The 20,803-nt window shown below is 37.6% G+C and overlaps 1 protein-coding gene and 1 long non-coding RNA gene across 5 annotated transcripts in view; one reads left to right on the top strand and one right to left on the bottom strand.

Moving 5' to 3' along the window:
- The window catches only part of LOC130849382 (uncharacterized), an 81,227-nt gene extending 64,751 nt beyond the window's left edge, over window positions 1-16,476 (bottom strand). For 2 of the 3 annotated variants that reach the window (XR_009052732.1, XR_009052731.1), the window contains exons 1-2: window positions 15,732-16,476; window positions 2,327-2,415 (exon numbers count right to left, since the gene is read on the bottom strand). This is a non-coding gene — a long non-coding RNA (uncharacterized LOC130849382). The remainder of the gene's footprint in view (window positions 1-2,326; window positions 2,416-15,731) is intronic. The other variant, XR_009052730.1, reaches the window with a different exon arrangement.
- A 95-nt stretch (window positions 16,477-16,571) lies between these two features.
- EXO1 (exonuclease 1) overlaps window positions 16,572-20,803 on the top strand; it is a 43,438-nt gene continuing 39,206 nt past the window's right edge. For both annotated transcript variants that reach the window (XM_057727932.1, XM_057727931.1), the window contains exons 1-3: window positions 16,572-16,661; window positions 17,118-17,325; window positions 18,508-18,681. In XM_057727932.1, the coding sequence (XP_057583915.1) occupies window positions 18,521-18,681 (161 nt within the window). In that variant the 5' untranslated portion in view covers window positions 16,572-16,661; window positions 17,118-17,325; window positions 18,508-18,520. The remainder of the gene's footprint in view (window positions 16,662-17,117; window positions 17,326-18,507; window positions 18,682-20,803) is intronic.

Here is a 20,803-nt window from a genome sequence, read left to right as displayed (position 1 = left end):
AAACCAAAAATACATATTGATGGCAAGAAACTGGCAATAACAGTTACCTCTGAATGGTGAAACTGGGAGACATGGGGGTGGGGATGGGAGAATATTATGCTTTTGAAAGAAAATCCTTTTGTAGTATTTGCATTTCCTACATATTACTGGTACATATTACTTACACATAAAATGAACTTTAGAAAGTAAACTTGTTTACTTGTAATGTTCTTATTGCTATATATAGTTTTACAGGTACTAAATCAAAAGCAAGCAGAACCATATTAACTGAAAAGTTCTTTATAATGTAAATTATTTTTAAAGTTTTTTTAGTTAATTAAAAATTTTTGTTCTGTCTTACATGCAAACATAAATTCTTCATGCATTTATTTTAATTGATGTAAAAATAACTTCTTTTTGTAGCATGAGCTCTCATATTTGATATGTTCCAGCCATCTCATTCATGAAGGGCACCTAGAAGCCAAGTCCCAAATTGCCGTATCTACCATGTAGTAGTAATAGTACCCTATGTTTTATAGTGTTTTGTACGTGGGTTATTGTTACTGAACCAAAACTTGGGTCAGCTCACCCCTGCACAGTAAAGCCAATCTACTGACAAAATCCAGTGGTGAAGGAAAGTGCAGCATTTGTTATAAGGTGCCATCTAAGGAGTCCAGGAGAGCTGGTGCTCAAAAAGTCCAAACTCCATGATGGGTTTCAACAAAGCATTTTTAAAGGCAAGATGAGGGAGGGCAGTCCCAGGGTATGTGATCAGCTCTTGCACACTCTCTGATTGGTTGATGGTGAAGTAACAGGGCAGTGTCACAAGGGTTAACATTATCAGTCCTTAGGCTCTAGGAGGCCTGGGGGCTATGTGCTCATGGTGATCAAGTAGCTAAACTTTTCCATTTGGTGGAGATTTTAGCATCTATAAAACAACTCAAGTAATGTCCATTGGATACTGTTATCTAGGTACTTCAGAGAGGAATTAAAGCAGAGGATATGGGAGACAGGTCTATTCAGGGAAGTCCCCATAGGGTCCTGCTCCGTTATATTATTATTAGATCTTGATTGTTGTTTCCAGGTCCAAACACAAGCAGTTTTCTATATGTAAAGAACAGTTTTTAGCTATCCTTTTGTGTTTTCATAGATTAGAACTGCAGTCTCACTAGTTGACCCTCCCTCCCTCGTTTCCTTCCTTCCTTGCTTCCTTCCTTCCTTCCTTTCCTCCTTCCTTTCTTTCACTATTTCTCTTTCTCCTTTCTACCCTTTGTGGGTTTCTCTGCTTTTGTATGATAAACATAATTTTAAGAACGCTAATGTGACTCAGAGAGGAAGTAGCTTTCAATGACTGCTTTGGGGCCAGCATGGTCCTTCACCATGGTCCTTTCTTACAGATTACCTCATTTCAGTTAAAATTGATGTGTGTGTGTGTACTGTTTTCTACTCAGTCATCTGTGTAGGAGCCTACATAATGTGGGAGGCAGGCGAGCCCCATCTCCTGGCCTTTCAGAGCAAATAAGGAAAAAAGGGAGAAAAAGTCGTCGTTGCTGTCACCTCACCTCTTATTTACTAATGCTTAATGTAGATTTTGAGTAGAAGTAGATTTAAATTTTTATTTTAAAACCAAAATTTTCTTCTAAGTCAATTAAATAAATTTAAACTGTTTTATTTATATTTCTTGTTTTCTTTTTTTCAGTAAAAACAAATTTGAATCCTTTCATGATAATTTGTTATTTTTAAAAATAGTCCTTTCATTTTGTTCAGACTCTTCTTTTCTATATAATTTCCAGTCATTTAATTTAAATGAAATTACTTATTTTCTGTAAGGCTTATGTGAGCCAGTTTCCTCCCTTTCAGAGTAGAAAGAATGTTAATTTTAGGAAGAGACATCAATTTCTTTCAAGTAAGTGTTGGCCTCTAGTGGATCAAAAGTGACAACACACTTTTAGAATTGGCTGACATTCTACAGAGAACAATTTTAGGGAAGCACCAAAGCAGTACAGAAGAAAACAAAGAAAAACACAATTTATTTTGCCAAATATCATAAATAAATGCATGGGATGAAATCACATAATAATATTAACATTACAAATTTAAAAACTTAGAAATGTATAAAAGATCATAAACAAAATTAAAAGTAAAATAAATTGGAGAAAACTTCAAACATGGCATATAAATAGAGCAAAATGTACAAGAGATTTGGAAATCAGAAAAAAACAGGGAACATATAGAAAAATGGGTAAAGGCTATCAATATACACAAGAGAAAACCTAAAAAGCAATGTTCAAATTCATTAGCAATCAGAGAAATGCAAATTAAAACAACAATAATTTCTCTCTCTTACCTGTTTGAGTGGCCAGTAAGTGTAGAGAGAACATCGGGATTTAGGAACGCTCATGCACTGCTGGTGGGAATTCACAATGGAGTTACCATCTGAAGAGCAATTAGCAAGTTAGTCAAATTTGCTATGACCTAGCAATTCTACTACTGTGTGTGTGTTGTATATGTTTGTGTATGTGTATATGTGTGTGTATAGCTCTTTATATATTCCCCCCAAATTCTCACAAGCTTGAAAGCAGTATGCAGGGGTAAGTTTATTGTGGCATTGTTTACAGTGGCACAGGGGAGATGAAATCTGGGAGACATCAGGGTGATCCTCATTGGAGAAGTACCTGGGGAAAATATGGTGAAAGCACCCACCATGGAATACTTTGCAGCAATTAGAAATAAAGTACAGGTATACATAGAGCAATATAGATGAATTTTTTAAAATTGTGCTAAGAAAAACTAAGCAACAGAATTAAATGTAATATGTAATATCATTTGATTTATGAAAATACATGCTTACAATAATATATATTTTATAACAACTTACATAAATGAAAGGATATTCATTGAATACACTAGGAAACTTGCCTATGTGTAAGGGAGGGAGGGGCAGTAAAATGGGAATCAGAAATCAGGAGAAGAGGGAGTAAGGCTGGTAATGTACATGAAAAGGGAAGTATCATTAGCTTAACTCTTTTCAGCTGAGGTCCAATATCAAAAAAGAAAACTTTAACAACCTTGAAAAAAATATGGGCAAAGGGCATAAAGAGTAAACATACAAAATAAATGCAAATAAGGAAAAAACATATGAGAAACCTTGTTCAACATTTTAGTATCCAAAGAAATAAAATGTAAAAGAAAAGTGATAACATCTTTCATCTATCATACAGTGAAAAAATTTGTAATGAACATGTATTACACTAATACATATAAAAAAGATAACTAATAAAAAATTTTATTTTCAAAAAATAAAAAAATAAATTATAAAAAAATTTTAATGAAAATATCCTACATTATTGGGGGAATATTGAAAGAGGCATTCATAAAGAGGTGGTAGTTTAAATTGCTAATCCTTTCCTCAAGGGCAACCTAGCAGTATATAGGAAGAACATTAAAGATAATCAAACCCTTTATTTCTGCAATTCCTCTTCAAGGAATTTGTCCTAAATAGACCATTGGATAAGAGAATAAAGTTATAAATATGTCCATTTACAATAAAAGAGAACAACTAAATATCCAGGGAAGTCTCACAGGTAACTGAAGACCAAATGAGGAAAACTCCCTGGTGGTCCAGTGGTTAGGACTCCACGCTTCCACTGTAGGGGGCACAAGTTCAACCCCTGGTCAGGGAACTAAGATCCTATGTCATGGCCAATTTAAAAAAAAAAAAAAAAAAAAAAGGCCAAATGAAAAATGTGTGTGAAACCTCTTGGCAAACTATAGATCACTATATGCAATTAAGCATTGTGGGCTTTTTTTCACTTAACCAATATTAAGACACTATATTTGCTTTATATTATCTCATTTAATCTTCACAATTCTATGAAGCAGTTTGGTTAGATGTATTATTTGTCCCAGTTTTCAGTGTGCCGATAAGAAAACTGAAAAAAAAATTAAGAAATTTTTCAAAAGTCAGCTAACGAACAGCTAATATTGTGTAGTCCAGATTTTAATCCAAGTAATATATGTCCAGAGTTTAAGCTCTTAACCAACTAAGGTAGTATATAAGGAATAACAGAAAACATCTACACACATATAGACATGCGTATATATGTATATATATACATATACACATAAAAGGACAATGGAAATATTGGCCACAGAGGTCCGGTAAAAACATTTATTAGATTTTAAATGCTGAAATTAAAGCATTTATTTATCTCTTGATTCTGCAAATAGAACTGCTGGCTAAGTACTCTGGAGGCTGAAAGATCAATAAACAGACAAAAATTCACTACTCTTTCGTTCTGAGAGCAGCTGCTTCATGCAGAATTTGGCTCTCACCACACAAGGACCACTCTGCTTTATAATCAATGTGACTCCTTTATTCAAGCTTAAATTTCCCCTCATTAAGCAATATGTTACTGTTTTTCTCACTCCACTGATGTACTGATGTCTGTTTCACTGTTCCAGGTTATATTTTACTGAGTTTTTCAACAGAAGGATCCCTTCTAGCTATCTGGTGAATGAATATCCTCCATCAGCTTACCTTGGAACTATTATTCTGATATCCTGTTACAAGGCACACCTTCCCACTAAAGTTAAAAGAGCAATATCTACTTCATGACTGTGGTATGACTGATCCCAAGCTCACCAGGAAAGTGGACAGCTTTCTCTGAACTTTTTGCTTTTTGTATTTTTTTTCCCCCAAACCAAACCAAACCAAAGAGTTGAAGTGTTGAGAGAAGTGAATAATCCTGGGCCATGAAAAAGTTATGATAACACTGAGAATCAATAAGAGATGTGATTGCTGCTCCAGTAGCAGGAAGAGGAGCTTCCTCAGTCTGAGCCACTGGGCCCCAAGATGTATGATTTACCAAAGATTTCATATAAGAAGGAAGAGTTTGCCTGGTTGTGACCACAGACGCCCAGCCCCACACATTTATTTAGTGCTCACCTAGGAATGCATAATAGCTCTAAGGGCCAAGATTAGAAAAAAAGATCTGTGGATCCAGAAATTTTCAGTTGGAATTGTGTGTAGAGTCTTCCTGATTCCACAGCCCCATTATAGCTTGCTCCCAGCTGAAATTGTGTACTGCACCTCCTCTCCATCTCCACTGTTCACTGGGTAATGCCAGTTCATCTAACTACATGTCATTGTGAAGAATATAGACTTTTGGAGTGAGGCAGACCTAGGTTTGAATCACATTTGATTCACATCATATAGTAGTTTTAGGACTATGATAAGCTTATTTACTTCCCTGTGTTTCAGTTTTCTCTCCTGTAAATGGGACAATAATAGTTACCTTCCAGAGCTATTTTGAGGATTAAATAAGGTAAAATAGGGTCTTCCCTGGTGGCACAGTAGTTAAGAATCCATCTGCCAACGCAGGGAACACGGATTCCATCCCTGCTCTGGGAAGATCCCACATGCTGCAGAGCAACTAAGCCCATGTGCCAGAATTACTGAGCCTGCACTCTAGAATCCAAGAGCCACAACTATTGAGCCCACATGCCACAACTACTGAAGCCCATGTGCATAGAGCCCATGCTCCGCAACAAGAGAAGCCACTGCAATGAGAAGCCCATGCACGACAACGAAGAGTAGCCCCCACTCACTGCAACTAGAAAAGCCTGTGCACAGCCATGAAGAACCAATGCAGCCAATAAAGAAATAAATAAATAAGGTAAAACATACAAAACACAGTACATTCTAAATAAAAGTTCCTTTCTTTTCTTCTTCCCAAATCATCTCAAAAAAGAAACTAAAATAATTCTGAAGGGGATCAGTAAATTGATAATTTTGAAAATGTTAACATGATATCTATCTATTTCTCTATAGATAAATACATATAGTAGCCATTGAAAGGTAGTGATTAAAAGCTCAGAGTCTATAGCCAAACCACCTAGAGTTCAGATTACTTTGTAGTTCACTTGTCTCATTTGTAAAATGAGGATAATAAATTTACCAACCACATAGTATTGTTATGAAGGTTAAACAAGTCAAGCAGGTAAAATATATAACAAACCTTTAAACATATTGTTTGCCAAGTGTTATAATTCATCACTCACATAGTAAAACTTACTATTTATACAGATTAAGATAGAAATTTAATGTTTATCCTAATATTTCAATCCCTTAAAAGAGAGCTCTGCCAAATACCTATGCCAGTTTCTCTAAAATGTGTATTTTGGGGCTACTTATATTATTTTTTTAGAAGTGTCATTCTGTGTAAATGCATTACATAGGTTTTTGCAAAGGGAAAAAAAAAGGCTGTTTAAAAATCTCTTTTCCTTCATAGTAGGGAATAAAAACCAACATCTATTCTTCCTGCATCCGATGTCCTATATTGTTCAAATAATACTCATGTTGACAACATTTTGATTGTTTAATTTGACAGTCAAACAACTTTGCAAATAGCTTTATTACCCAAAGCTCTAAAAATATCAGTGACTACTTTCAGATTCAGGCTAGTAGATTATTTCAATATTCATTCATTCATTCACCCAGCATTTACTGAGAATCTACTATATGTCAGGCAGTGTTACAGAATACAGACATTACTGATCTCAGTCTGGCTGCTTGAAAATCAATATCCAACATGCCAAGTAGAATGAGTTGGTAGAAAGGGAATTTCAACAGGTTGGTAGAATGGGAAATTGCTTTTAATCAGAAAAGCCAGCAATACGGGGAGGAGGCAATAAGGAGGTTTTGTCCCCCCAAACCAACTCTGAGATTCTGCTTGGCCATGAAACTTTTTAAAGGGAAAAGGGAAAGTAACGGAGTAATGGAGATAGGGGATCATACTTGTAGCCATCTCCTACAATGTGCAAGCTTGTTGACTCCTTGTGATCTTTCTATAAATGCTATCTCATCCACACAGTTTGTTCATGAGATTACTGAAGGGGAAGATAAGGAAACAATCTGGTCATCTGTTATATATTCTTCATTTTTACTTCTTTGATTTATGGAAAGAACCAACAAGTTAAGCAACGTATTTTGTGATCAAAAGATCTGAAAGGTATGCTTAGGCTGGACATGGGGGTGCCTGGCTTAAGATTAGTTATAATATGGCTTTGCTAAAGTGACAAGAAAAAAGGGGTCTCCTGCTGAGGGTGATTTCCTGCAAAAAGCTGCTTACACAGACAAAAATCTCTGTCATTCTAGAGGTTTCATTATAGTGGGGAGCGAGAGGATCAATGAATAAATAGACTACTAAAAAACATTATATTCTAAATTATGGAAGGTAACATGGAGAAAAAAAAGTCAGAGAAAGGAAAATTGGGTGTCCCAGGGTAGGCATATGAATTACAATTTAATGGTTAGAGAATGCCTCACTAAAAGGGAAGCTTTTCAGCAAAGGCTGAGAGAGAAGTGGAGCGAGTCATGTGGATATCTAGTGGAAGTATATTCTAGGAAGAAGGAACAGCACATGCAAAGGCCTACAGGTGGGTGTTTATCTGGAATGTTCAAGGAATGACAAGGAAAGTCGTGTGGCTAAATAGAGTAAGCATGAGCAAAAACTGTAGGAACTGAAGTCACATACACAGGAAGTTACAAGAATGTTCACAGAAGCATTACTAACAATAGCCCAAATCTGGAAACAACTCAGATATCTCTTAGTAGTATAATGGACACATTACATTTATATAATAGAATTGCACATAGAAACAGAAAAGAAAAAAGACTATAGGTTCTTTCAATAATATGGATTAAACTCAAACACAATATTAGGCAAAAAAAGGCCAAAGCTAAAGAAGAAAAACTTCATGATTTCATTTACATAAACTTTACAAAAAAGGCAAAATTAGTACATACAGTCAGAAGAAACATTACAATTGCCTTTGAGGAGGACAAAGATATTTGTTATTGGAAAAGGGATAAAAAGGGTCTTCTGGGAGGAGTGAGTAAGGTAATATGTATATTCATTTTGTGGTAATTTGCTTAGCATTTGTGAACCTTTCTATACATATGTTATACAACAATTTTAAAAAAAGAAAAATATACAGTAGTAAATGGAAGAATATGATATAGCAAGTACACACAATTCTTTCAAGAAATTTTACAAGGGGAGCTGAAGAATAGGACAATAACCAAAGAGCAATTTTAAAGAAAAGAGAAATGACTGTTTTGAAAACTCCACTTGCTCATATTCACCATAAATAGGAAATACATATCCTATTATTTACTTAGTAGATGTTCTTTACATTGACTCATATTTAATGTAATTTGATTTAAAAAGCAAATTTCATATTAACACTATAAGAATCGCTTGACATAATAAAAGTAATTGTAAAAATACAATAAAAAGTCATTCAATTAAAACAATCTAAAATGTAAAAACAATTAAATGTAAATAAATTAATCTAATTGAGCTAAAAACACCTAAAAATAAGTTCTTCAGTCAGAAAACCAGAGCTACTAATAATTATTCAGACAAAAAAAGCATTCTATTACATGTCTGTATAACAATCACCACCTCTGCTCACTTTTCCATAACCATCTCTTATACTTTAAGAATCCTATTTTTAAACACTCATATTGAGTTCAAGAGAAAAAAAATGAAAATACAGTCCTCACAACTCTATGACAAAAGGATGCTGACCTGTCCATCACTTGAGGTCATCCCCAGTTCCATGTCTCCCTGGCTTTGAGGGCAATTGGACTCTGAAGAAAAGCCTTCCCTTGCTGCTGACTGAAAAGAACCTGCATTCCCACCTCTCTTCTTGGAAAGTGCTGGTGTGTGTGTAAGTATGGGAGTTGGGGAGGTGCTGCTCAGTTGTGGCTGTAGCAACACTGCCCGAAACAAGGTACAGTTAAGAGGGCATCCCAGAGAGGCTGCTAATGATCACTGAGTCCTAGGGCACTAAATCACCTCCCCTATTCCACATCTTAGAAAACACTGCTTCATAATAATGGAGGCAATATTTTCTAAATTAAAAATCAGGGTACATGATCTTTCAGCAAGGTAGAATATTGAAAAAACAGAGCTGCCCAGCAGCCACAGTTAGGCACCCTGCATCGTAGCCAGGGGCTGCCTCACCCACCAGTGCACACAACAGCAGCTGTGGCCCCACCACAACAGGAGGGATACAGCTTACAGACAGGACACCCCTTGAGTGCCTGGCTCTGGTAGCCAAGTGAGATTGCACTTCTGAGCCCCACAGGTCATCTCCGAAATAAATCTACTCCTTCAAGACTGGAAGAGATGTCTAATTGACCTAATGCATAAAAACAAACAAACAAAAAAACAGAAAATCAGACAAAATGAGATAGAGGAATATGTTCTAATAAAAAGAATAAGACAAAAATCTCAGAAAAAGAGCTAAATGAAGTGGAGATAAGCAATCTACTTGATAAAGAGTTAAAAGTAATGGTCATAAAGATGCTTACTGAACACAGGAGAAGAATGAATGAACACAATGATAACTTCAACAAAGAGACAGAAAATATAATAAAGAACCAAACAGAAGTTATAAATGAGCTGAAAAATATACTAGAGGGGTTCAACGGCTGACTGGATGAAGCAGAAGAATGAATCAGAGAGCTGGAAGACAAAGCAATGGAACTCACCCAGACAGAGCAGCAAAGTGAAAAAAACTTTCAAAAAATGAAGACATTTTAAAGGAACTTTGGGATAACATCAAGGAGAATAACATTTACATTATAGGGTTCCAGAAGAAGAGAAGGAGGAAGGGCCAGAAAAACTAACTGAAGAAATAGTAACTGAAAACTTCCCTAATTTGGGGAAGAAAACAGACATCCAGGTACAGGAAATCCAGACAGTTCCAAATAAGATAAACCTAAAAAGATAACACCAAGACACAATATAATTAAAACAGTAAAAGTTAAGGACAAAGAGAGAATCCTAAAAGCAGTAAGAGAAAAATAACTTGTTATGTAAAAGGGAAACCCCATAGGGCTATCAGCAGATTTTCAGTAGACACTTTACAGGCTGGAAGTGGGAAGCATGACATATTCAAAGTGCTGAAGGGAAAAAAACTTCCAACCAAGAATTTTCTACCCAGAAAGTTATAATTCAGAATTGAAAGAGAGATCAAGAGTTTCCCAGATATGCGAAAGCTAAAGGAGTTCATCCTTGGTAAACTGGCCCTACGAGAAATGATAAAGGAACCCCCTTAAGCTGAAAAGAAATGGCACTAAATAATAGTAAGAAAATATACAAAAGTAAAAATCTTACTGGAAAAGGCAAATATTAATAAAAATAGTGGATCAATCACTTATAAAGCAAGTAGGAAGGTTAAAAGACAAAAGTAGTAAAATTAACTAAATTACAATAAATAGTTCAGGAATGCATAAAATAGAAAAATGTAAAATGTCATTGAAAACATGAAACCTGCAGGGGGGGTGGCAAAAGATAAAGTGTTGGAATGTCTTCAAATTTAAGTTGCTACCAACTTAAAACAACCTACTACTTATATAGGATGTGAACCTCGTGGTAACCACAAAGATTTATAGTAAATATACAAAAGAGAATAAAAAAGAAATCTAAACATAACACTAAAGGAAACTGTCAAAAAACAAAAAAAGAGAGAAAGAGTAGAAAGGAACATGGATAAATTACAAAAACAACCAGAAAACAATGAAATGGCAATAAGTACATACTTACCAATGATTACTTTAAATGTATGGACTAAATTCACTGAAGACAAAGAGGGGCTGAATGGAGACAGAAACAAGAGCTATGTGTTGCCCCTAAGAGACTCACTTTGAAAAAGAGGACAAACATAAACTGAAAGAAAAGTGATGGAAAAACATATTCCATGCAAGTGGAAATGAAAAGAAAGCTGAAGTACTGTACTCATGTCAGACAAAATAGACTTTAAAATAAAGACTGTAATAGAAGACAAAAAAAGGGAGGCATTATATAATGATAAAGAGCTCAATCCAGCAGGAAGATATAACGTGAATATGCACCCAACAAAAGAGCATCAAGACATGTAAAGCAAAGGACATAAAGGGTGAAACTGAAAGCAATACAATAAGAGTAGGAGGCTTTAACATACCACTTACATCAATGGATAGATCATCCAGACAGAAAATCAGTAAAGAAACATTGGCCTTCAATGACACAGTAGATCAGATTGACTTAATACATACATACTGAACATCTATAGTCAGCAGAACACACATTCTTCTCAAGGGCACATGTAACATTCCCCAGGACAGATCACATGTCAGATCACAAAAAAGTATCAATAAATTCAAGGAAACTGAAATCATGTCAATAAGTCTCTCTGACCAGAATAATATGAAACTAGAAATCAATCACAAGAGAAAAAAAAGGGAAAGGACCACAAAAACGTGGAGATTAAACATGTTACTGAACAGTGAGTAACAATGAATGAGTCATCAAAGAAATGAAAGGAGAAATTTTAAAAATATCTAGAGAAAATTAACACAGAAATAGGACATATCAAAATCTATGTGATGCAGCAAAAGTGGTTCTCAGAGGAAGGTTCATAGCAATACAGGTCTACCTCAAGAAACAAGAAAAATCCTAAATAAATGATCTAACTTTACCCCTAAAAGAACTAAGAAATAAAAAAAAGAACAAACAAAGCCCAAATTAGTAGAAGAAAGTAGATAATAAACATCAAAGTGGAAATAAAAGTAACAGGGACTAAAAAAAAAACAAAAAGGAAAGTGTCAATGAAACTAAGAGCTGGTTCTTTGAAAAGAAAAACAAAAATGGCAAACCTTTATCTAGACTAACCAAGAAAGACAGGCAGAGGCCTAAAATAAATTAAATCAGAAATTAAAGAATAGAAGTCACAACTGATAACCACAGAAATACAGAGGATCATATGAGACTACTATGAACAATTATAAACCAACAAATTGGGGAATATACAAGAACTGGATAAATTTCTAGAAACGTACTATCTTACAAGACTAAATCATGAAGAAAGAGAAAATCTGAATAGACCAAATACTAGTAAAGAGATTGAAACTATAATAAAAAACCTCCCAACAAACAAAAGCCCCAGAGCAGATGACTTCACTGATAAATTCCAAAAAACACTCAAAAAAAGATTTAATACGCATCCTTCTCAAAGTCTTCCAAAACACTGAAGAGGAGGGAACCCTTCCAAACACACTTTATGAAACCAGTATACCCTGATACAAACACTAGACAAAGACAATCCAAAAAAGAAAATTACAGGCCAACATTCCTCATGAACATGAATGTGAACATGGATGCAAAAATCTTCAACAAAATATTAACAAACTGAATCCAACAATACATTAAGCAAATCATACACCACATTCAAGTAGGATTTATTCCAGGGATGAAGAATGGTTCAACATTAACAAATCAATCAATTATCCACATTAACAAAATGAAGGATAAAAACCATATGATATTTCAACTAATGCAAAAAAAAAAATTGACAAAACTCAATATTCACTTATGATAAAACCTCTCAACAAAGGGGGTATAGAGGGAATGTACTTCAACATAACAAAGGCCACAAATGACAAACCCACAGCTAGCATCACACTCAACTGTAACAAGATGAAAGCTTTTCCTCTGAGATGAGGAACAAGGATGCCCACTCTCACCATTTTTATTCAACATATTATTGGAAGTCCTAGTCACAATTAGACAAGAAAAAGAAAAGGCATCCAAATCATAAATGAAGTAAAGCTGCCCTTTTTGCAGATGACATGATACTATATATAGAAAATCCTAAATATGCCACCAAAAAACTGTTAGAACAAATAAATTCAGTCAAGTTTTAGTTTATAAAATTGACAAACAGATCTGTAACATTTCTATACACTGATAACAAACTATCAAAAAGAGAAACAAAAAATAATAATCCCATTTACAATTACATCAAAAACAATAAAATACCTAGGAGTAAATTTAACAAGGGAAATAAAAGACCTGTACACTGAAAACTATAAGGCACTGATGAAAGAAATTAAACAGAAATAAATGGAAAGATATTCCATGTTCACAGATGAAAGAATTAATATTGTTAAAATGTCCATATTACCCAAAGCAACATAGATTCAATGCAAATGCTACCAAAATTCCAATTGTATATTTCACAGAATTAGAGCAAATAATTCTAAAATTTGTATGGAGCCACAATAGATCCCCATTAGGCAAACAATCTTGAGATAGAAGAAGAAAGTTAGAGGTATCACAAGTACTGATTTCAAACTATACTACAAAGCTGTGGATATCAAAACAGATTGGTACTGGCACAAAAACAAACACATAGATCAATGGAACAAAACTGAGAGCTCAGAAATAAACCCACACATATATGGACAATTAATTTACAACAAAGGAACAAAGAACATACAATGGAGAAAGGATAGTCTCTTCAATAAATGGTGCTGGGAAAACTGAACAGCCACGTGCAAAGAATGAAACTAGACCACTGTCTTACACCATACACAAAATTAACTCAAAATGGATTAAAGACTTGCATGTAAGACCTGAAACCACAAAATTTCTAGAAGAAAACATAGGCAGTAACCTCACTGACGTCTACCTTAGTGATTTTTTTGGATCTGACTTCCAAGGCAAGTGACACAAAAGCAAAAATAAACAACTGGGGCTACATCAAACTAAAAAGCTTCTGCACAATGAAAGAAACCAGCATCAAAACGAAAAGGTAACTAACCTACAGTATGGGAAGAAATTTGCCAATCATATATCTGTTAAGGGGTTAACATCCAAAATATATGAAAAACTCATGCAACTCAACATCAGAAAAAACAAAACAAAACAAGAAAACCCCAAACAACCCAATACAAAAATGGGCACAGGATCTGAATAGACATTTCCCCAAAGAAGACATAAAATGGCCAATAAACCTATGAAAAGATGTTCAACCACACTAATTATTATGGAAAGGCAAACCAAAACCACAATGATATATCACCTCACATCTATTAGAGTGGCTATTATCGAAAAGACAAGAAATAAATGTTGGAGAGGATGTGGAGAAAAAGAGACCCTTGTACACTACTCGTGCAGTCAGTATGGAAAACAGTACAGAGATTCCTCAAAAAATTAAAATTAAAACTAGCCATATGACCCAGCAATTCCACTTCTGGATATTTACCCAAAGAACTTGAAAACACTAATATGAAAATTATGTATTCAACTATGTTCATTACATTATTGCATTATTTATAATAGTCAGGATACGAAAACAAGAAAAGTGTCTACTCATGGGTGAACAGATAAAAGAAGGTGTGGTACGTATACAGTTGTCCAGGTACATTTGAATTTCAGATAAATATGGAATTTTTTTTAGAATATGTCTGAAATATTGCACTAAGCATACTTATACTAAAAATGTATCTGTTATCTGAAATTCAAATATAACTGGGCCTGTATTATTATTTGGTAAATCTGGGGAAAAAGTCAAATAAAATAGTATGAGAAGGGTCATGGCAGAGGTCATCACAGGATGCTTGGACAAATGTCAGGGAAGAGTTCAGAGAGCTGGTAAGACAACTGAATCTGATAATTTTGTGGTGTGTACCACTCATTCCAGAATTTAATAACACATCATCATGATTTGTGATTTAACTTTTTGATGAATATATGTTTTGTCTTAAGAATTAGATACTAAGCTGCTTGAAGACAGCGACCAGTTCTTTATGTTCTCCATACCATCTAGTACTGACAGGCACATCTAAGGCATGTAGTAAGTAATTGCATGAATTGATTCAAATGGTTTTATCTTCCCTAGAGTAAAAATATTCTGTTAGGAAATCATTGTTAACTGGTGTTTTCTTTTTTAGTTTTTGAACAATGCAGCCAAGAATCCAGTCTGTAACCTTTGAAGTCAAATTAGTATTAAAGATACGAGTCGTCTGTAGGGCAGTAACCTATGTTAGTTTCATGATGCACTGGGCACACTTTTCATGTTTGGCCTCCCTCCTAAGACCCCCATGTGTGGCATACTCTTGCTTGGATCAGACATATTGAAGCAGTACTTACAGCTGGTAGTCAGTCCAATGACTATAAGAACACTTCTCTACAAACACATCCCACCCACACTTAAGTTCCTCTTCAACCTACTACAGGTTGGAATGGTCCCCCACCTTCTACTACAGTCAGCTCCAAGCTGGTCCAGTTATACAGCTGTTGGAACCACAAGTGAAGGTAATTTTTTTGACCTCCTCTCCTAGCCTCAGCCCTTCAGACCAGAGCTGGGGGAGGAAGCCCTGCACTGGAAGCCCTGCAGATTTCCCCCAAGTGGCACCTTTCCAACAATTTATAAGGTAATATGTTGACATGATATATGGTAGATTGATCATGAGAAGACTTTAAAAAGAAGCATGAGAGAAACATGCAGAGTAGGCAGTCAAAAAGGGAGCATTTAAAAAAGTGTGCTCACTTCTTCCCCTTTAACTCCTTAAATTGAGTCTGAGTTATCATTTGTGCCCAACTCTAGGCCCAGAGAATACTCTGTGGTCTGACCTAAGATTCTTCCCAATTTCTTTTAACCACAATATTCCTAAGAAGACAGTAACCAGGTCTAGAGCATTATGAGGACTTGAAGCTTCACCCCAAGCAGCCACTAAAGTAAAAAAATATCTTTAAAGTCTGTGCATCACAGGCCCATTTTCAAGACTGTTTGGTTATAGTTTCCCCAGGCCAGAGAAAAACAAAGCTAGGCACTAGATAAAGCAGTCAGGACAGACTTTAGTCAATAATATATTACAACAGGGAAAAGTGTCAAACATGAAATGAACTCACCCTGGATTTGTACAGAAGCGTCTGGGCAGGAAATGGGGGTGTATGTGAGTAGTGGCTCAGTAGAGTCAGGGGGTGAAAAAAAAAAAAAATTGGGAAGGAAAACTGGAGATGCACCTGGGATTGCTAACCGGAATTTATGACGCTGCCGCCGGCAGGGCAGAACAAATGCTAAATTCTTTTGACAGCCTTGAGCTTTCTCAGGCAGGCACTTAAAGTGGGGCTGGGGTCACCCTAGGGATGTGGGCTGGATGTTAAAAACCATGTTAGTGTTTGTTCAAGTCTTTATAGGCCAAGGTTGAGGCCTAGTTGAGAAGAGGGCAGAGAAGCCTGGCCTGCCTGGTAAGGAAAGACTGTCACTTACCAGTTAGATTATATAGTAAGCGCTCCCTCCCCTTTTCAAAGTTAACAACAAGGGTCCAAGGAATAAAAACCTCAAACTGCACTTTGTGTCCCCGGAGCCCACGTGCAGCTGCCAGTCAAGAGCCAGGGTTAGCAGCACAACACAAGGACTAGGGATAATTGCAGCCGGGACCCTTTTTACTTTTAGAAAGCTCAACACAAACACGCGGCGGCGCTCTCAGGTCTTCAGCGCTCTGACCTGAGGCCGCCGTCGGGACAGGAGCTCAATGCACATCCTGGGTGCCGTGCCCTCATGGCCAGCAGAGCCAGCTCCGCTAACCCCTCCAGAAGGCTGCCGCGGGGTTTACAGCCTGGCCGCAGCAGCCGAAAAACCACTCGCCACGAAGCCGAGCTCAGGCCGGAAGCGGGAAGCCTTGGGAGGCGGAGCCGGCGTCGCAGAGGGGAGCGACGTCACTTCCTGTGGGCGGGCACGCGGGCCATCCCGCGCAAATTGAAAGGTCCCGGCCGCTGTGCAGCGCTGCGTCTCTGCCCCTCCAGATCCGCTCAGCCGCATCGTGTGCTGCGGCCCAGGTGAGTGGGGGCCGTGAGGATAGGCTTCTGAGCCTTCACCCAGCTGCCCTCGGAAGGACGGGAGGGGGGAGGTCCCCGGCGGGGGTCTTCCTCGGCGAGGGGGGGGCTCCCCGTGAAGCCAGCGGAGCCGGCTTTGCAGGGCACGCGGTGGGTCCCCTTTGGTCCCCGCCTCTGCCCTCGGAATCTGGGGTCTTCGGGGCTGAAGGGGAGAGTCTGACGCGTTGCTGGACCCTGCAGCGGCCCTGAGGGCGGCGGGAGCGGGGGCACCCCTGAGCTGAGTTTGTGGTGCGGGGTTGTATGCGCCCGGGGAGGGCGCTCGGCCAGGCCAGGTCTGCGGTTTGGCGAACCGAGGGAGGGTCCACCCGTTTTCCTGCGGAAGCTAGCAGGCCATTTCTACATGCAGCCTCCCCGCTTCCAAATGTTTGACAAGTCCATTGTTTTCTTAACGTTGTGCAGGCCAAAGGAACGTGTCTCCTGGAAAGGGCTTGTGGGCCGCCCTGCCAGTGCCTGTGAGATGGGATGGAGCAGTGACCTGCCGTCACTATTATCTGGTGCCGCGGGCGGTCTCCTGAGGATGCTTTGTGCCTAAGACCCCCCCATCGGTCTCATTGTGCTGAAGAGGAAATATTTATTCGAGAATATTTACCTAACTTAGAAGAAACGTGTAAGTTTCACGAAATGTAGATACCATGTCAGTTTTCTTCAGAGAAAACTGTTTTTAGCAACATCTGAGAGGTAGGAGATAGTAGGTGGATAGAGGTAGGTAGTTCAATTCCTAAACTGTAGCTAGAGAACCTCCTGCATCCACATTACCTCCCGTGTTTAAAATTCAGAATTCCCACCTCACTTCAGGAGTGGAGTTGAGAATGTGCCAAGAACTGAAATTTGAGAACTGCTGGACTAGAGTATCAGAGTTGATACAGGGTTATCAACAGAGTAAGTCTGACTTCTGACTCTGTACTTTCTTCCTTTCCTCCCAAACTTAATGCCTCATGGGAGAGATTTATTTTAGGAAATGCTAAGCAACTGCTCAGTGTCTACTGCTTTTACTTTTTTATGGGGGGCGTTGGCGAAAGGGGCAACAATTGCTTGGGAAAGGGCTGGCAGCTGCAGGTTTCTGTATAGAAAGGGCTTTGGGACTGCAATCTGGATGGAAGAGGGTGGGAAGCTAAAACATTTTTCTTGCAACTATTTGCACAGCAGGCACAGTTTCACATTATTTGGAGGTAGCTTTCAGAGAGTCCAGTGGAGTTGCCCCTGGACACCACCACTGCTTATTAACAGAATGTTCATTGCTTGGGATAAAGCATTCTGATGGCAGTAAATTTCAGTCCTAAAACAGTAAAGCTTTGCTTCTCTAATTCTGTTTGAATATTTTATTTTTCAGTTGAAATGTTCTACAAACTGTTTTGCATGTTATTTCTTATATTGCCTGTGTAGAGGCAATGTGATATCATAACACACAATTTGATAGATTTTAACAATACCTTTTTGAAGAGAGGACAGACTCATACTTTTTTAGTACTTTTTCCCTGCTTCATACTTTGTTAAGGGCTCAGAGCAAACATTATGATTCCAAGTGAGAAGGCACTTTAGAAAAATAAACATTAAGGAACTATGAAGTGACATTAGAGATAGTATTAGTGATAAGGGTAAATATTCTAGACTATGGAAATTGTTTGACAGGGAGGAGTCCACTTAAAATGTTAAAGAGCAGTGCTTCTCAAATATCTGAACAATAACAGTTTCTATATCAGTTTCCAAGCTTTTTTTCTTTATTTTTCCAAAACTTTTGGGTAAATATATTTTGCTTTAAATTTTGCCTTTCTCTTCTCATATCATGTAGTTAACTTGGCACAATGGGGATACACGGATTACTGCAATTTATCAAAGAAGCTTCTGAACCTATCCACATGAGGAAATATAAAGGGCAGGCAGTAGCTGTGGATACATACTGCTGGCTTCACAAAGGAGCTGTTGCTTGTGCTGAAAAACTAGCCAAGGGTGAACCTACCGATAAGTAAGTTTGGACCTTTCATTAATTCTTTGCCAATTAAGAATGAGACTTTAATGCCTTTTTTTCAGAAGGGGATCATTTTTTTCAATGCCAGATTTATCAAGAAGTAAGAGTATGTGCTTAGAATATTGCCAAATCAAGGAACATTTCCTTCTATCGTAGAGGCCTACTTTTCACTCTTTCTAATAAGCCAGAATAGTAGGACACTAATGGACAAAGACCAAAGACTGTCTTCTTTATTCTTTATCTAAGATAAACTTTTAACAGTATTCTAAAAATCCATGGTGATTTCAGACTCCTGCTTTTTTGGGTACAGACAACACATTGCCAAGCCCTATTAGCAAAACAAGGCAGTTGTTGCTTCATCTTCTTTTTTTGTTTTTAATGTCTTTATTTATTTATTTATTTATTTTTGGCTATGTTGGGTCTTCATTGCTGCATGCAGGCTTTTCTCTAGTTGTGGTGAGTGGGGGCTGCTCTTCATTGTGGTGAATGGGCTTCTCGTTGTGGTGGCTTCTCTTGTTGCAGAGCACGGGCTCTAGGCGTGCAGGCTTCAGTAGTTGTTGCACGTGGGCTCAGTAGTTGTGACTCTTGGGCTCTAGAACACAGGCTCAGTAGTTGTGGCACACGGGCTTAGTTGCTCTGCAGCATAGGGGATCTTCCCAGATCAGGGATCAAACCTGTGTTCCCTGTATTGGCTGGCAAATTCTTAACCACTGCACCACCAGGGAAGTCCCAAGGCAGTTGCTTCTAAGGGATAAGGTGTTCTGACTCCCTTTTACTTCACTTGGGGCCATAAATGGTGGCCATGTTGACATCCAGTCATAACTCTGTGACCTCATTTGAGGCAGAACGAATGTCCTCTTTATTTTTTAAATAGAAACACTAGAAAAACAAGCAAGCATAGTTTTTGGACAGAGATTTTCCACAAGGATTTGGACACTATTATGTATTTTCTTTTTTTGCAATACATAATTTATCTATTAAGGCTCACAGATCTTAGTCTGATTTTCTTAAGCACAATGGACAATAATAACCCTTTTTGTTTAGAGAAGATGGAGGGAGGGGGCGGGAATGGAGAGTAACAGAGAAATCATTATTGAAAGGTGAATGTATGTTTTGGGTTTTCAGGCCTATCAAGTTAATTTGACCAAAAGTGACCTGTTAACATTTTGTGTGGATCTGAAGGAGTCTGGGCACTTCTGCCACTCCAACTGTTGTAATCATTTTTTTTTAATTAATTAATTTATTTGGCTGCCTTGGGTCTTCATTGCTGCGCGAGGGCTTTCTGTAGTTGCGGCGAGCGGGGACTACTCTTCGTTGTGGTGCTTGGACTTTTCATTGAGGTGGCTTGTCTTGTTGTGGAGCATGGGCTCTTAGGCATGTGGACTTCAGTAATTGTAGTACACAGGCTCAGTAGTTGTGGCTTATGGGCTTAGTTGCTCCATGGCATGTGGGATCTTCCCAGACCAGGGATCAAACCCACGTCCCCTGCATTGGCAGGCGGATTCTTAAGCTCTGTGCCACCAGGGAAGTCCTGTTGTAATCATTTATTGAAAGTGATTTCTTTTCCACCACTAAATTTGAGCGGTTGCAATTATAGTTGAAGACTACAAGTTTTTCGGTGCTTCAGTGTTCCTTTGAATTGTCTTCACTGCGGGGAGAGCTTTATCTCTAGTTTTTTGGTAATTGTTAAGGATTCTGAGATTTTTGACTAACTGGAATAGTTGTCCAGAGTACAGGGAATATCTTTTATTGTTAGAGATGAAACTCTACAGGACCCGCCATGCTGTAGATGCTTACTAAATGTTTACTGAACTAAAAAGTTTCAGGACTTTCAGCAAAGTATAGTGTATTTTAATTTTTTTTTTCCCACTGCAACTAATAAATCACTTTTGATAGTTTATTTTCCTTTTTTTGTTCACCTTTGGATGGGATATTAACCAGAAAAGGTCAGAAAATTTGAATAAGCCTATGATAAACCTTTATGACCATAATAATAATAAAGAATGAGGTAGCTCTGTATGTGCTGACCTGGAAAGATGTCTGAAATATATAAAGTGGGGGCACCAGGTGTCCGATGCTTATATGCTGTCTATTTTTTCATTGTTGTTGTTGTTTGGTT

This window comes from Hippopotamus amphibius, chromosome 3, assembly GCF_030028045.1.
Source record: "Hippopotamus amphibius kiboko isolate mHipAmp2 chromosome 3, mHipAmp2.hap2, whole genome shotgun sequence".
NCBI classification, from domain to species: Eukaryota; Metazoa; Chordata; class Mammalia; order Artiodactyla; family Hippopotamidae; genus Hippopotamus; species Hippopotamus amphibius.
This window is presented reverse-complemented; position numbering and strand designations above follow the sequence as displayed.